This window comes from Muntiacus reevesi, chromosome 12 (assembly GCF_963930625.1).
Source record: "Muntiacus reevesi chromosome 12, mMunRee1.1, whole genome shotgun sequence".
Classification (NCBI taxonomy): Eukaryota; Metazoa; Chordata; class Mammalia; order Artiodactyla; family Cervidae; genus Muntiacus; species Muntiacus reevesi.
Genome location: NC_089260.1, coordinates 25,639,965 through 25,657,742, shown reverse-complemented (window position 1 = coordinate 25,657,742; position 17,778 = coordinate 25,639,965). Strand labels below are relative to the sequence as shown.

The following is a 17,778-nucleotide window of genomic DNA, read 5'->3' as shown; positions in this document are numbered from 1 at the left end:
AAGATAATGCAGTCAAACAGAGGCTAGAAGTAATCAGATCCAAGACATTATTTCTAGGGTAGCATGAAGATCATTTGTGGTTTCTGCTATTGGGGGCCATAGGAAGGAGAAGTCAAGAATGTAAAGTTCTGACTTGTACAACTCAGTGGAGGGTGTTTCTGCTTTCATGCTCCCAGATTTAATTCTCAAGAGGGACCTCAGAAACACCTTAATAGTTTGACATTAACAGTTCGATCCTATCTCACAGTGTATGTCCTTGGGCTCAGAATTTGGGCTCAGAATTGTAGGAATGATTCTGGAATGTCACTTTCCTGAAGCCTGTATCTGAGACAGCTATGAGCTGTATAAAAGTATGAATTAATCACCCCTCTCTGACAAAATAAGGAATCTTAAGATTATCAACTTCACTGCTTAAGAGAGCCAAGTAAATCGAAAAGACACGAAGATGTAAGTAATAAAACTTCTTTATGGATATAGAGGAGGCAAATTGATTTCATTAATCCTCTGATTTCAAGCTTTTTCTGGACTCACTGTACATTCCTAGACTTGAAAGTTGAAGACTCAGAAAAAATACTTTTTGGAGGACAAACAAGATGGTTCAGGTTCCGATACCATCTTCAAGGATCATGGCCCTCCCGTCCTCCCTAGAACACTGGGTGTAACACCCAGACTCTTCTCCATCCACATTGCTACTTAGAATATTCTCCAATTCTGAAATAAAGGGCCTCTAAATTATTATATGCAGACTTGCGTTATCAGATAAAACTGAAGTGTAATAAGTCAAGGCCCAGGACCCACACGATGGATGATCCTTATTCGAGGTCCTCAGTTGGACAGGTTTTAGAGCTTTTTTTTTTTTTTTAAACATATTTGTCTTTCTCAAATGGTTTTTCTGTCATGTAAGAGGATGCAGCAAATACTGAATGTAAGAGCTGGATGAGACTTCACTGCCCTTTGGAAAGTTCTGTTCAAACAGTAGGTATAGCTGGGTTTTTTTAATCCTCTTAGCTATACTTGACGAGGGTGTTATTATTATTACCCCTCAAATTTAATGAGCATAAATTTGTAGTTGAGAGAGGTCAAGAACTGTAGGCATATAAGCACTTCGCTAGAAGGGAGAGGAGTGCTGCCCCGAACCGGTTTTCTAAGTTCGAGTGAGGCGTCGCCAGAGCCGCGCGCGGAGCACTGATTGCCGGCAGGCGGGCGGCGGTGGTTCGGAGCTGGAGAGGGGGGCAGCCCGGCTTCCCAAGCCAGCGGTTCCTTCCCTGCGGCTGCGCCGCGCCGCCAACGCCAGGCCCTTCTGATGCAAACCCCCCGAGGAGGAGCGCAGCCTCCGAGAGCCTGGAACCCAGATGCGGTGTCAGGCCTGCAGCACTGGCTTGCCGGGGGTCCGGGTGGAGGGCGACCCACCCCGTCTCTCCGGCGAGGTAATTGTGCTGGAAGCTGGACGCGGACAGAAAACCCGGAGGGCGGGGAGGGGCCGCGAGGCAAAAACTTTCCCCTGGTACAGGTTGGTTCTCCGTGATGTCACAGCTCTTCTGGGCTCTCCTCTCCCACGAGCCCCCCCCTTTGAACCTTATACCAGGCGCCCAAAGCGGGGTGTTGGGCTTCTCCGGGCTGAAGGATGCTCGGAGCCTCTGTCCGCGACCCCTCTTAGGGTCGGGCTCGGCCGAGCGGGAGAGGCGCGCAGACCTGGGAGGAGAGCCCGCGGCCAGTCGGGCTGGCGGGACGCGCCGAGGAGTCTCCTCAGGGGCCGGCAGGTGAGGGAGGTCGCGGGAGAGGGCGGCGTGACGGCAGCCGCGGTGGCACCACGTGTCCGGCCGGGGCGGGGCGGGGGGCCGGGCGCGCCCTCCGAGCCCAGCGCGAGCGGCGGCGGCGGCGCGTCGGCCCCGCTGCAGCGGCCGCCCGCGGCGCGCTCCGGCTCAGCATCGTCTCCTCGACCCCGGTGCCCGCAGGTGCCACCTCCTGGACGGCGGCAGCGGCGGCGCGAGGAGCCGGCGGGCGGCAGCGCGATGGGACCCCTTCGGGAGACCAAGGTAAGGAGGGCACGTCCGGAGGGCTCGATGGCTGTGTCAGCGAGCGCCGGAGGGAGAGGAGAGGTGGGCACTGCGGGGAGGGACGTGGATCAGGTGAGAGCTGGAGGGGTGACCTTTAGGATTGCGGTGGACGGGGACGAGGGGGTGGCGGGCGCGATAAGAAGGCAGGGACTGTCGCCCAGGTGATGAGATCCGAGACCCGGGAGATGGGGAGGTAGTACTGTGTTTGGAGGGTTGACACTGAGGATTAAAAAGATGGACTCCGAAGGGTTAATCCCATCCCCTGAAATTGGAGATTTGGGATCTAGCTCTCAATCGTCGTCCTCCGTGTGTGATGTGACTAAAAAGGATTTGATGTATTGGTGAGTGAGAAATAAGGGCTCCAGCATCGGTTCAGGGTCCGCCTGGTGCCCAGCGGAGCGGCTGGCGTCTGATACCCGCCGGGTGACAGCAGAGATTCCAGGCTGGGTGCGGCTTTCGCCCCTGGATAGGGCGGGTGCCTGAGCGACCTGGGGAGTTACCCACGGCTGGGACTTCCCCTTCAATTCCTGCACTGTGAGGGCCTCCCAGAGGTGTTTACTTTGGCAGCGACCCTTCCTGGTAAGCCGCGTGGAAATGAGCAGGAGGTCACGTTTCCACACAGTATTCGTTACCTAATCCAAAGCCCTTTTTCAGTTGCAGAGGTTGGAGGGAGCGGTGGGTTTTTTCCTGCAGAGAGCTCGTCCTGGGAATCCATTTTCATGAGGAAGGGTGGGGGTGACCCTGACCGACCAGCTCTTGACTGCAGGCCCCCGTTCTGCATCTAGGTGAGGTGCAGCAGTCTTGGCTGAGCATCTCTGCCTCTTTTAGCTTCAGTTTCCTCATCTGTAAATAGGGACTCAAATTAGTGTTCTCTCTGTGGCCTCCGTTGTTGGAAAGATTAAACAAAATGATGCCTGGGAAAGCACTTTGAAAATGGGAAAATATTGCTGAAATACTGCTTTGGGGGCATTTTCAAAGCCCTCTGCATTTGATGCTGTGTTTTGAAGGAGAGAGAGGGAGAAAAAATGTCTTCATCTGAGTGTCCTGTAAGGAAAACAAAAGCTAAACATGATGAGAAAGGCGGAGCCATCTTACCCGGTATTGAATTTTTGTTTGCTTTTCTGTTGGCAACAAGCCTTGTGTACCAGGATATTAATGAATAATTAAAATCCTGGCCGGAAAAGGGGGGGCATTTGAAAGATAAGGCTGCATGATCTATCTGCGGAAAACTGTTTCAGGTGTAGGGGTCTGCTTTGTCAGGAGACAGGAAAACAGAAGTCAGATTGTCACAGCTAATTCAGGGAAAGCAAAATGGAAGTCTGGAGGAAATCAAGTAATAGTCGGAGTGTGCTGTGAGTTATAAAGAGCCTTTGAGAGAGCTGAAAGCTTGAATGTGCTAGGCAAAGCCAGAGTGGCAAGGTGAGTTAGGCGTGGGAGAAAGGAATAGCTTTCCTGCTAGCAGCTGAAAGTGTGTGTGTGTGTGTGTGTGTGTGTGTGTGTGTATACACACATCCATGCTGCAGTGTGTGATCTTCAATAAATTACAAGGCTTAGCTCAGTAGAAGAGTTTTGGAGCTCATTTGAGCTACTGAAACAAGGACTGCTCTGTGAAGATTTAATATTCAGAAATGTGGCTCTGCAGACGCTGAGCCCAGAAGGAGCAGACTGGAGTTCAGAGGGGGCAACAAGTGTCCTTTTGTTTTCTCTCTGATGTCCGACTTGGAGAAGGAGCTGAGAGTACAGCATCACGAGAAGGAGATTGCCCGAAGCCGGATTCCCCGCTTGATTCTTCGGCCCCATCTGCCTCAGCAGCAGTACAAGGTGTCCCCAGCTTCTGAGTCTCCCTTCTCGGAGGAAGAGAGCAGAGAGTTCAACCCCAGCAGCTCTGGGCGCTCAGCGAGGACCGTGAGCAGCAACAGCTTCTGCTCAGGTACGATACCCACGGGAACGGCGGCCGGAAGTGAGCGCACTGCGCTGCGTTGTGAGGGGACCTGGAGCGGGCCCCTTAGAGTCTCAGAGCAGATGTCTGTTATTAGGATGAATAGTATGAGGTTGCATCTTTTTGACTCTTTTGACCTACGGATACAGCAGTTTCAAACGGTTCAACAGGTTCAACAGGTTCAAATGGTTCAAATTCGACGGAATGTCATCCCTGTTTTTATGTTATTCTAATTGATAATTTTCTTTTTGAAATCCTAACTTCTTTTCTCTATGACTATTTGTAAATTGTATTTCTTGGTTAAATCTGGAAAACTTAGCTTACATTTTGTGCAAGCAATCTTTGTAAGCCTGGGTACTTCTGTTTCTGAAATTCCCAAAGATAAAGCAAGTCCTAATGAATGAGGTCAAGATCAAGGTGGTTTATATTCCAGTACTGGCTTGACCTGTATTTTAGAGGGAAAGAACACAGGCTTTGAACTTACAGACCTGGCCTTTCTACGAACCCTTACAAGGTGTGGGACTTTGGGCAAGTTGCTTAACCTCCTTAAGCCTCAGTTGTTACATCCATAAAATGGGATGATAATACCTACCTTGTAGAGTAGCTGAGAGGTTGAAAGAGACTATGTACTTATATGTATTCCTAGCGCAGGGCCTGCCCTGCAGAGTTGCTTGAGAAATGATGATTCTTAATACAAGAACACATGTCAGTTTTGATACATGTTTAAGGAAGTTTCCTTAGAGCTGTGAGCATATTTGGTAAAGGCACAGATCCCTTGCAGCTCCTAGAGCTGCTGCCATTTATCGATCGACAGAGTCTGTTATACAAACTGAAGCACATGACCTAGAAGGACTTATAGTCTTTGAAAAGCATTAGGAATTTGGGTAAAATTTAAAGGAGTGACTGTCTTATGATTCATGAAGAATGTTTCACAAAGGATAACTCTTAGAATTTATTTAGGGAAAATGTAATCTGAAGATTAACACATGCATGAAAAGGGACAGTTGATTCAAGGTGCTATGATTAATGCCCTAATGAAGCAGGATACAATATTCCATTGTAGTTAGTACCGGTGATTACATTTTCAGGGATTTTAGAAGTGTAACTTTAGATTTATTATATACTTTCACTAAATAATTCCACCCAGTACATAAGTTGTATATTAGAAATACTGTGCTGCCTATTTTTAAATCCTTTTCTCCATAATGCCTCAGATTCTCTGTTTGATTTTGAAAATATTATATCAAAACATTATATTTTAAAACTGATTATTGCTGAATCCAGTGTAAAATGGAGACCCACTGATGGTTTGCTTGACCTTCTCCCAGGAAGAAAACAAAAGGAAAACTATTGGAGCTGTAAAGATTCCTGGAACTCAAAGTGGTGTTTGCAGAATGTAATGCTGTTTACTTTCACTCCCTTTTCAAACTCAGGAATCATTCTTGCTGGATGTGGATGAACCCAAGGGACTATCATTTCATACTGACACAGCTTTGTTTGAGTAACTCAAGTCCACATTTATTCCTGAAATTCTCTCCACATCATCACCTTCTGTCTGACTGACTTTAGCATGAGCAGTGTTACCAGCAAAAAAGAAAAAGTTGGTCAAAACAAAAGAAAGAGCCCCAGTCAGATCTTCAAAAATATATTTGGCAAACAGATAAAGTTGTTAATTTCAGCCATGAATCATTCTTTCCAAGACCCACTTCCTGGATCAACCCTTCTTCCCAGGAGCCCTGTCTCCCACTAAGGCCATAATGCTGTACATGAAAATCGAAAGTAAATATTGATCCTTCTGCCATTAACTAGCTGAGAATTGAGTGGCACAAGTGTCTAATGACTGGTGTCTATAAACCTACCTTTTGATCTTCAGTCTTGCATCTTGCCTCCAGATAAGACTCTCTCTGTTCTGAGGTCTCATCTTCCTGCTTGGCAGTTCCCCAAGGTTTGGGTTGGTGCCTTGTCATTCTTTACTTTCCTCTCCTAAGAGCCCTGGTAGAACCCCATGATGACTTTTGAGTGCTTTGTGCTGACTAAAATTGACAGGAGCAAGGTCTTTGGGGGGGCGTGTTAATGATGCTTTCAGAGGTCAGTTAGTGGATGAGAAATAAATGGGTTTAGTGCTATGGGGAGTATTAAAGCTGCAGGCAGTGAAGTTGAGAATGTAAAACACATCCAACCAGCAGGGGGAAATAGCTGGTTTTAATCCAGCCACTTTAATGCTGAAGCTACAAAATATGTTGGTTTTCATGGCAGTTAAGTCAGAGACCGAAGTACATGCAAATCATAAAAATACCATCCCTTGCTACAATGAAACTCAAATAACATAGAGATATCATCTGTTACTGCCATAACTTCCTAACTTTACTGTGATCATTCTGCATTAGTTTGTTTTCTTTATTATAAATCATCACCTTCCACTAACGTGAAAGAGGGCAAGCAGTTAGAGGGATTCTTGCAATCTGGTGGTGAAATGAGAGAGAACGTTGTTGCTCGAACACAATGCAATTTAATTTGAAAATTACAGTTTTAAAACTGCAAACTAGATTCTTTCTCTAAATCTGTATCAAAGGTTGTATAAATTATGAAGAGCATCAGATATCCTAAGATACTCAGTTTTTAAAAAAATAGTTCATTGAGTTTATATAAAGTTAAATTTACTTATTATAAAGGATTATCCTTTATTTTGAGAGTCTGGCTTTCCTATCATTTGTATTATAACAAAAAATCCTGACAGTGGTTGGAGTCATACTTCAGCAAAATAAATGACAACTCCATGTTGAAATGTCCTCCACCTCCACCCTCACGTTTTTCCTTTAATTTTGCTGATCTATGAAATTAAAAGCCAAGCACTATTTTCCGAGTGACCTGTCCATTTTTTACCTACTTTCTTCCTTCCCTCTCTCGACTGCCTTCTCCCTTTTCTTCCCACGGGAGCCTTGACAGGAACATTTAATGATTTGATATTCTCTATGCTAATTTGTCTGTTGTCTCTATCTCATTTCAGAGGGAAGAAGTTGTATGTGACCTTTCGCAATTCATTTGGGGTGTGTCCCCAAAGAGCTCTTCTCTTAATAGCTTCTTATTAGCAGAATTTCTCTGAAGAGATGCATGTGCTTTGTGCGTTTCATCAGCACGTGTGTTTCTGCACTTGGACATCATCCTCCTGTTAAACGAGTTTATTCTTTTATTCTATTCAGTCTATTACAGTTTGTATTTGAACTTCGTGGGGTCGCAAAGAGTCGGATACGACTGAGCGAGTGAACTGAACTGAACTGTGACCTCAGGTGGGCGCAGTTAAGCTTATATTGTGTTGGAGGCCAGGCCCTCTTTTGTGTGTATGGCAAAGAAAAACCTGCATTCTTAAAAAATGTTGACTAATGCTTTCGTAAAAAAAATACCTAAGGAAGTACTGTTTAAAAAGTTAATAGGAAAAAAAAAAAAAAACCTGCTTTCATGTCCTCTCTTTTATTTTTTGTCAGTTTTTTTAACCAATGTTCTCTCATAAAATCACCCTGTCTTCCTTCCATCTCCCTCCCCTCCCCGCGTCTCTTGTTTTAACATGCCCATGAGAAGTGACAAAACCCATGTCTGTGATTTGTGGCCTGGGTGTGGCCCACTGAACCTAGGCCTCTGTCCGTTTTTCTCCTCCCCCACCTCCCCGCCTTTTTTGTTGTTGCTAGTGCATTGCGTTTGTGTGTTTATCCTTGTGGCCACAACTCCGGCCACTATTAGGAGCTCTGATGACCTGGGTGTCACTTATAGCAGTCACCTGACGTGATCAGCAGCATGCCACGCAGTTCTCTTTGCTTAGTTGAGGCAGTAATTACCCCGTGGAACTGGGAGGCAGATGGATTGCTGGGCTTTAGGCTAGTTCTCCTTGGGGTGCCTTGTAAACATGGCAGGTGGGGGAAATGATGCATACAGTACCCTGATGGTTTTATGGGAGACCAGTGATTGCTCTGAGTTATTTCCGTGTTTCTAATGTGCACACACATACACAGTCAAGTGTATGGCCTAACCCATTAAGCATGTGCCAGATCAATCAGCTGAATGGACAGCATCTGAGAAACTGATTCTTTGCAGTCTAATCCTGAGTAAGGTGTTTGCAGAAATAACTTTGGTAGTTATAGTGGCTGAGAAGAACTCCGCCTTTGGGCGCAGTGACCTAGAGGTAATCATTGTGGCTGTTTGTGGGAAGAACAATTACAGCAAATTACAACCTGACTAGTGCCCTGCCAAGGCATGATAATGCCTCCAAAAATCTGCTTGGCCTTGCCAAACAGAAATATTTCTGCTATGCTTTTGTCCAGTTGAGGAAACTTGGCATCTGGATAGAGTGAGCCTTTGAATATAATGATCAGAATTGAGATGAACTGATTAAACTGAAGTGAGCTGCAGTACTGAATAACACTATAATTGAATGACTGTCAACCTGCTGTGAAGAAAAAAAAAACTAAAACCCTAAGAATTTGGTATCATTTTAATGAGAATGGGACCTCGGCTCTGTTGCATGATACATGTTTCTGATGCTTAGCTGCCTCAGCATCAGGAGTAAGTATCTAATGAAATAGGTTGCAAATGAAGGGCACATAGACAGTGCTTCTTTGAGGATGCAGTAACTGCAGTTAGGGGGACAGGAGCAAAATTTTTTTGTCATTTAATAAAAAAAAATTATTTAGTGTGAACAGTAAAATGTTGGAGTTGGACCATGCCTGAGAGCAAATCATGGTACTTCCTGTGAACATCTTTTATGCTGTAGAATTCTCATGTCTGTGACATTGTTTATCACTTCAAAGTGTGGTGTTTGTCTACTGTCAGATCACTATGAAAGCTGGTTTAAAATGCAGATGCCTTGGCACTACCCTAGCTTGTTATTCCAGGATGGAAGGACCCAGGAATCTGTATTTATAGATTTTCTGGATGAGTTTTACCTTATGACGTCTGAGTCTCTCTATTTTGTGGTCTGTGTGTGTTTAGGGATTTTGTATGAGGGATGTGAGGGATATGCCCCAGTGGCATCCCAAGATGAACAAGGATCAAAAAAGCAGAAGTGGTGGCCAGCCAAGCTGTTTAAACCCATGGCATGGGACAAGGAAAATGCTTCCACAGTTCCTGGAAATTACAACTTCTCAGTCTGTATTTACAATTCCCATGCCAATAGTCTTAGCGATAGTATTGTTTATGTCTACAAAGTAGCTTAGCTTGTGTTCAGTTGGTAGAGAAGCTAAAGGGAGGAGAAAGCAGTTCCTCCCTCTATTTTCCTGGATAACCCTCCTTCTGGATATACTATCTGTGGCCAGACTTTTAATTCTTTTGCATTTACTTATTTTGGCATTAGGATGATTTGAGGTACATCGGAAGCAGTTGTACTGGGTACATCATGAATGTGCCCTAAACACCCAGTAGGTTCACTGAGAGAGATGGAAAAAAAAAAAGAGAAACTGAGGCCTGGGAGTAGCAAGACATTCAGCTTTTTGCAAGCTTCCATAAAAACGTATTAATCTAATAAGCATTTATTCCGTGCCTGCTAAGGATCAGGCTACGGGTACAGAGATGAATAAAACACAGGGATTGGAAAAATCAAGTATTTTACTGCCTTCACCCTAATAAAATATCAATAAATGGGATGACATGTTTGGAGGCATTTCCCACACAGCTGCCTTTATCTCAGTAATTTTGTATCTGGTCATTTTTACCCACACCCACTTGACACACAACCACTCCTTCCTTGTAATTTGAGTTTGTTGTTCTGTTTATTATCTGCACTGGCCTCTCACAGTTCATAAGCTCAAGGGTTCAAAGAAGCAGCATTTGTTAGTGTGGTGTAGTAGATAAACATGAGCCTTGGCATCAGCAGACCTGAGTTAAAAGCATGAAATAAGATTAGAAAGGTGAGCAGGGCCAGAGCAGGAAAGGCTTTATTCACCTAGTGAAAAGCTTGATCCCTGAGGTCCAAGGTCCACACAGGAAGTGGACCAATAACATAAAGAGTGAGGCCACTTGGATAGATGACAATTGGTTTGGACTCTAGAACTGGACAGTGTGTGCCCCTTCTAACAATAGTCAGAGTTTTAAAATTCAGCGCTTTTTCCCCTCCCAGTATATGGATCAAATAACATACATAAGTAGCTGGATTTGGCTCTTGGACTGCCATTTTGCGATTCCTTAAAAGCCTCCAGAGCCACTGAAGGGCTTTCCCCAGGGAAGGGTTTTCTGGTTTATGACTAGATTTATAATTTAGAAAAATCTTTCTGATTACATGTGGGAGATTGGATAGGAGGAGACAGGGAATGATGGTGAGAGCCTGCCTGGTTTGAAGGCCATTATGGTGACAGTCTAAGTGAAAAATGATAAAATAATAAGTGTGAGGACTGAAGCCAGAATGTATGTGTCTTAGTCACCAGTTTCAAGTGGAATGGGTCTAAATTTCCACTGGATGAACCCAAATGAAGTAGCAGGGCTGGGGAGGAGGATGAGTCAGGTGAATGGACTCAGATTAGGCTTTGCTGCACTGGAGATAAAGGTCTGGAGCTATGAAGAGAAGTCAGAGATGTTCATAGCTGAAGTCAGGCAAGGGATTTAACAGCTTTCCCTGCCATCTTAAAGTAAAGCATCGTGTGAAACCTTTTGTGAACAGACACGGCATAAAGCGAAGAAGCGGTCACCTTAGGACATGTCCTGCTAATGGAAGTTGTTAGTCACTCAGTCGTGTCCGACTCTTTGTGACCCCTTGGACTGTAGCCCTCCAGGGTCCTCTGTCCACGGAATTCTCCAGGCAAAAATACTGGGCTGGGTTGCCATGCCCTCATCCAGGGGATATAATCGGTTTATTACATGAAAGAAACATTCCTGTCCAGAAGAGTTCAGTGTCTCTAATTATCAGAAGGAGTCATCAGTGTAAGAGGACAGACCCCCAGTGCTGTGACAGCTAGAGGAGAGCTCTCTTGCTAAGAAAGTCAGAAAATATCCCACTCCAGAGTTGGTACTTGGAAGCCAGGAGAAAAAAATAGCCATCCAGTTTATGTTTTCTTTGTGTGTGTATATGTAAGTGTGCGAAGTGTGTGTGAGGTGCGTGTGTGTGGTAACTGGTATGTGTATGTGTATATATCTGTACAGACAAGACTGCTGGGTGCGCCTGTACTGTTAGCTGGCTTTGCTTTCACCCGCACGAGGTAACGGCACCAAACCTCCGCTGCCCTCGGGCTTGGACTGTGGCATCTCCTGCTTTGGAGACAGTCGGGCCCCACGTCTCCCGGAGCAGAGACCCTCCCAGCTGCTCCGCGCACTGCTGGGTGGTCAAGGTGCCCGCCCTCTGCTCATCGCCTGGGTTATACTGCTCCCGCTCCAGGAGGCCAGTCATGTCAGGCTGACTGCTGTCTCTTTTTAGAGAACCCGAACCAAACTTCCCAGTGCTTATGATGGGAGGTCACCCAGCTCTCACCCACAGCTGGTAGAAACCCATCCTTCAGCTTTTACCTGCTTAACCTGAATCTTCCCAGCACGCCTTCTCTTCCCAGCTGGCCCTGCTTCATTCTCTTCTCTTTAGCGTGGGAGTCCCTGAAGATAGGATTCCTCTTAGATGTTGACCCAGCCCTCAGAATTCTTGAGACCCTGTGGACCCTAACCTGCCCTTCTAGTTATCCTGAGGTGTGTTTGAGGGTTATCTTTTCTTTAATGCTAATGATTATATGTTTTCAATTCAAAACTAAGATCCACGTGCAAACACATATGTCAGAGTAGATATAGTCACATTTATATTGCTTTTTGCCAAAGTGAGATCCTGCTTTAGTGACCCGTGATCCTTTCTAAGGAAGTATTTATCAAACACCTATTGTGGACAAGGTGCTATCCTGGGAGCTGAACAAGAGTGATGAACAGCCCTGACAGGACTCCTGCCCTCCAAGAGTGTGTATTCTAGGCAGTACCTGTGCCTGTGACTGCTTTTCAGTCCAGAGAGGTGCCCCCATTCACTGTACTGACAGCTCGTGTTCCACCGGACGGAGGGCTTCATTTATTCAGCCCTTTTTCTGTGGATGGACATTTCATCTCTGAGGCTAACTTTTCAAAATTCAGAGTTTCATTTACTGAATGTCACTGAAACTAACTTTATTCCTGAGCATCTCTCTCTTTTCTGTGTTTGTATCTTTTGTTAAAACGAATACCCTGATTCATATATATTCTCTAAAACAAAATCTTTCTTTTTCCCCAAATAGATCAAGATGTAGAAATTAGACTGTGTGATAAGCATTGTTTTTTCCTTAACGTGCTTCAACACTTCTCCATTGTAATGCCTTACTGCTTCTTGACTGACACCATCTTCAAATGCTCAATGTGGGAAAAAACAGAAAGGATGGGGAAAAGATTCGCCTTGCTACGAGAGTGTCTGCCTCTGTCCATGGAAGTTTTCCAGGCAAGAAATACTAGAGTGGGCTGCCGTTTCCTTCTGCAGGGGATCTTCCCAACCCCGGGATTGAACCCGCATCCCTTACATCTCCTGCATTGGCAGGAAGGCTGTTTACCACTTGTGCCACCTGGAAAGGGGTTTGCTGCAAGAGAGCTCACTGTAATTCAGGTGTCCTAAGAGTGGTTTCCCTGGTGGCTCAGACGGTAAAGCGTCTGCCTGCAGTGCGGGAGACCCGGGTTCGACCCCTCGGTCAGAAGGATCCCCTGGAGCAGGAAATGGCAACCCTCTCCAGTGTTCTTGCCTGGAAAATCCCATGGACAGAAGAACCTGGTAGGTTACAGTCCATGGCGTCCCAAAGAGTTGAACACGACTGAGCGACTTCACTTTCTTTCTTAAGAGTGGTTTGGGGTTTCCTTGTTATAAGGTTTTCAAAAGATCAAAAGATAGCTTCTCTGCCTGACTCTGTGCGTGTCTTCTTTCCTTAATATCTGCCAGCTCCCTTCCCACCCTGCCTTTCCCTCTCTGCTATCTTCTCCCAACAAAGAAGCTTTAAAAAAACAGTCTTTATAAATGCATAGTTTAGAAGCTGCAAATAAACTCATGTTACTAAGGAGAGGGAAGATCAGAAGCATTAATAACATCCCTATTTTGGAAAGATCATAACCCTGTGAAAGAAAGAGCAGGAGAAATAAAAGCTTGAGAGACAGAAGAATTCCCCACCCACCTCCTGGGGCTCACCTGTCTCCTGGCAGTGACTGAGCCACCCTGGTTCCCAATTTCAGCCTTGGCTGCTCCCTCACCAAAACGCCTAGCTAAATGTGTCATTATGCTATGCTGACTGTTTGGACCAACTTGTTTTCCCTTCTGAAATCCCCCCGTGGTTGCTCCTACAAACGAGACAATTTGGCGCTTGGTGGAAAACCAAGTAGAAGCCTTTGTTTCAGAGAAAGCACAGGTCCCGTGAAGAGACCGACTCGCCTCACCTTGCTTCACTACAGATCCTCTTTTGCTGCCCAGGGCTGCACCAGAATGACTTTTATGGGAGCACTCGAGGCTCCAAAATAGCTCAGAAATCCCGGGAATGTTTATATGGGAAATGATTATTTTGTCTCCAAGAAACCAGGGAAACTTTGATTAAATAATTTCTCCGCTCTCTGCTTGGTTTTTGTAGACGTAGGTTACGTGTCTTAGCGGAGGTGTCACTCCAATTGCTCTAACAAGTTCCCCTCCATCAGCACGTACATATGCTCGTGTTTACACATCCTTCAGAGTAAATAAGCGCCCTTTGACCCCCTCATCGCCTTGCAGCTGCCGTTCTACTTCCCTGTTCCTCTTCACGAGCAAAACTTCATCACATCCTATCTCCGTAATCTGTCCTTGTCAAGCCTGGGAGTGACCACGTTAGCAGATCTGACATTCTCTTGTCCGCCTTCATTTTCCTTGATTTTCCAGTGTGACTCAGTACAGCTGAACAAGCCTCTTTCTTAGGAGAGATTTTCCTCCTTGGCTCCTTTGGTTCCCCCCTTTGAGTGCCCCTGTTGGCTGTGTCCTGCCCCTTCCCGCCTCACAGTGCCCCTGTGCCTCAGTTCCCAGGCCTCTCCTCTTCCTGCCCTCCCCAAGGGCTCGGCTCTTTAAATCCCTCACTTGTAGGAAGGTGATGCTCTCCAGTCCAACCTCTCCTCTGAGACTTGTGTGCGCACAAAGTCACTTCAGTCATGTCTGACTCTGTGCAACCCCATGGGCTGCAGCCCGCCAGGCTCCTTATCCATGGGATTCTCCAGGCAAGAATACTGGAGTGGGTTGCCACACTCTCCTCTAGGGGATTTTCCCCCACCCAGGGCTTGAACTCACGTCTCTCAAGTCTCTTGCATTGGCAGTGGTGTTCTTCACTGCTAGTGCCACCTGGGAAGCACCCTCTAGGCTTTAGGCTCACATATCCAGCTGCCTATTTGATATCTCCAGTGTCCCAGTTAATTTGTGCCTCAGATTTAACATATATCAAAAGCAGAATTCCTTTTTGTGGAGGGAGGGTGAGCTGGGTCTTTCTTGTAGCACGTGGACTCTTCATCGACCCTTCGTTGTGGCATGCATGTTCAATAGTTGTGGTACACGTGTTTGGTAGTTGTTATATGTGGACTCTCTATTTGTGGCACATAGGCTTAATTACCCTGCAGCATGTTGGGTATTAGTTCCCTGCCTAGGGATGGAACCTGCATCTCCTGCATTGGAAGGCATATTCCTAGCCACTGGACCACCAGGGAAGTCCCATCAGAAACAGAGTTCTTAATTTCACCCTCTGTAAACTCATAAACCCATTTTTCTCCAACTCAGAAATGACCATCGTATTCTCTGTTGCTTAAGCAAAGAACCTGGAAGGTATTCTTGACCTCCTACTTTTCATTGTCATAACCAATGTATCCCCTATCCATCTCCTTTTCTCAATTTTCACTACTACCGCCTCAGTCAAACCACTGTCATCTCTCATTGCTACTATGCAGTGGTCTCTGTGTGAGTTTACTGCTTCCATGCCTTCATTCCTAAAGGGGTTACACAGCATAGGTGTCCAGGAGAAGACTCTGGAATTGACCTCTTTGAATTCATGCCCACGGCTTACTGTGGCCTCAGGGAGGTGGCTTTGTAGTGCGAGTTTTGTACGCCCGTCTAATTCAGTTCAGTTCAGTTACTCAGTCGTGTCCGACTCTTTGCAACCCCATGGACTGCAGTACATCTTGCTAGTGCCTGTCTCAAAGAGGATATTAGATTAAGTTAATTAAATTGCATTAAAGGTTTAGTGTTCTAAACATGCCTGATACTTAGTAGGCACTCAATAAATATTAGTGAGACCTAATATCACTAATATAGTCTGTTCTCCACAGGCTAAATGGTTGTCCTTTCTTGCTTAATGCACATGATAGCTTCCATTGCACTTGAGATAAACGTAGGGTTCTGGCCTATAGTCCTGCTCATGCTTGGACTTCCGCCTCCCTTCATCCTTATCATCAGTCCTCTGTCCTCACATTTTGCTGGCCTCTTCTTAATTTCTTCGGTGTACCAGACTCCTTGTTGTTCCCTCTTCCTGGGCTTTTCTCTTCCCTGCCTTTTCCATGATTGATTCCTTCTCACTTTTTTGATCTCAGTTCGAATTACCTCTTTACGACCTTCCATGACAACCTGTCTAATGAAACACCTTCCCATCTCCCACCCAGCTACTCTAAATCACCTAGTTTGTTTTGTTAACAGTACATCACAATCAAAATTTCATCCCTATGTTGTTTTTTTTCACTTGCTTATTAACTGTCTCTACCACTAGAATGTGAACTCCTTGAGGACAAGGATCTTAGAGTCTTGGTTATCATTACATTTTCAATATCTTGGGGACTATCTGCCATGCAATAGGAAATCAGTAATTATTTGTGGGATGGATGGATGGATGAATGAGATTCTTACACTTTAACATTGGCAATTGTGTAGGGTCACATTGTATAATGCTGAAGCAAAATTAGGGTGGAGCCTTGTACACTTATGAATTCTCACTCCAAAAAATGCTGAAATTAGGTGAGGGACTAGAATTGCAAATTTTGCTACTGAAAACCTACAGTGCAAAATTATCTGAGCAGCATGCATTAAACAGTCACTGTATTGAAGCAAAAACTGAAAACAAGTAAGAGTTTCTTGTCTCAAATCTTATGGTCTGTTTATAATGAGATGGCTTCTTTCTAACAGCTTCCTTTGTCTGTTTTTAATTTGAGCATTCCCCAAATTTCTGCTGTTTCCTCTTGGAACAAACGTAGGTAGAAAAATTTAGAAAACAGCTCATGGTGGTAAGAAAAACAGGGACTGCAGAGTCAGACAAACCTGAGTTTGAATCTTTGAATTCATCCCTTACTAGCTGTGTGACTGGATTTCTTACCTGTCCAAGCCTTAGTTTTCCCACGTATAAAAATGAGATATTATTAAAATTATATGATAAACCTAGTATTCTTGCCACATGATAGCTATGCAATAAATGTTACTTTATCTTACCTACATCCTTTCAGAGCATTTGAATAGTTTTTAGTAAGAATTTCACAGGGTTCAGATTAACCATGAGTTTAAACTATGACATTTTACTTGTCTCCCATCAGACTATCTTCAGAAATGTCAATGTCTGGAGCAGTAAATTATTGTTCAGTTGCTCAGTCATGTCTGACTCTTTTCAACCCCATGGACTGCAGCATGCCAGGCTCCTCTGTCCTCCACTGTCTCCTGGAGTTTGCTCAAATTTATATCCATTGAGTTTTTGATGCCATCCAACCATCTCATCCTCTGTCACCCCCTTCTCCTCCTGCCTGACCAGTAAACAGTAAATATTTCCTGAGCAGTAAATAGTAACACCTATAACAGTGTCTGGCACATGGTAGATACTCAGTAAGTATTTGTTGAGCAAATGAGTAAGCTGTCTGTAAAAACTTTTGCCATTCATGAGAATCAACTAGATTTCTATATAGTTTGATGTTTCTTTAAAATGGAAATGATTCTTCCTCCAAATTATTCAGCTGAACACTGAACAGCATCAAACCATAACTGAATGTTTCAAGACCTTATGGCACAAAACCACATTTTCCTCCGCCTGCTGTTATTTTTAAGTTCTTCTGGAATTGTTTAGTTCAGCATTTTGGAAAACCAATGAGCTCTGAGAACTAAATTCAAAAATGAACAAGAAGTTTTAGAGATGTTTCTTGGACTTTGAAGACATATTTTATCAGTAATCTTTAGATTACAAGGAAGTTGAAGTTGGGACTTGGTCATCATAATTGTCACCAAATGTGTTGGATAGCACTGGTTGTTAGGCACCTTAAATATCAGTAAATATGCACACCATTGGGCAATCCTAATATTTTAAAATGTGGGTTAAATATATATAACCCTGGCTTCCCTGGTAGCTTAGCTGGTAAAGAATCTGCCCGCAATTCAGGAGACCCAGGTTTGGTTTCTGGGTCAGGAAGATCCCCTGGAGAAGGGATCGGCTACCTACTCCAGTATTCATGGGCTTCCCTGGTGGCTTAGACGGTAAAGAATCTGCCTGCAATGTGGGAGACCTGGGTTTGATCGCTGGATTGGGAAGATCCCCTGGAGGAGGGCATGGCAATCCACTCCAGTATTCTTGCCTGGAGAATCCCCATGGACAAAGGGTCTTGGCGGGTTACAGTCCAGGGAGTGGCAAAGAGTTGGACATGACTAAGCGATTAAACACAGCACAGCACATGTATATGTATAGGGGCTTCCCAAATGGTGCTAGTGGTAAAGAACCTGCCTGGCAATGCCGGAGACAGGCGCAGGTTTGAGCCCTGAGTCGGAAAGATCCCCGGGAGGAGAGCTTGGCAACCCACTCCAGT

General features: G+C 45.0%; 1 protein-coding gene across 7 annotated transcripts in view; it reads left to right on the top strand.

The window, feature by feature from the left end:
- Positions 1 to 1,412: 1,412 nt before the first annotated feature.
- The window catches only part of SYBU (syntabulin), an 80,800-nt gene continuing 64,434 nt past the window's right edge, over positions 1,413 to 17,778 (top strand). For 2 of the 7 annotated variants that reach the window (XM_065903038.1, XM_065903036.1), the window contains exons 1-3: positions 1,413 to 1,427; positions 1,956 to 2,036; positions 3,786 to 3,987. In XM_065903038.1, the coding sequence (XP_065759110.1) occupies positions 2,013 to 2,036; positions 3,786 to 3,987 (226 nt within the window). In that variant the 5' untranslated portion in view covers positions 1,413 to 1,427; positions 1,956 to 2,012. Of the gene's footprint in view, positions 1,428 to 1,845; positions 2,037 to 3,767; positions 3,988 to 17,778 lie in introns of those variants that run through there. The other 5 variants (XM_065903037.1, XM_065903035.1, XM_065903040.1 and 2 more) reach the window with 4 other exon arrangements.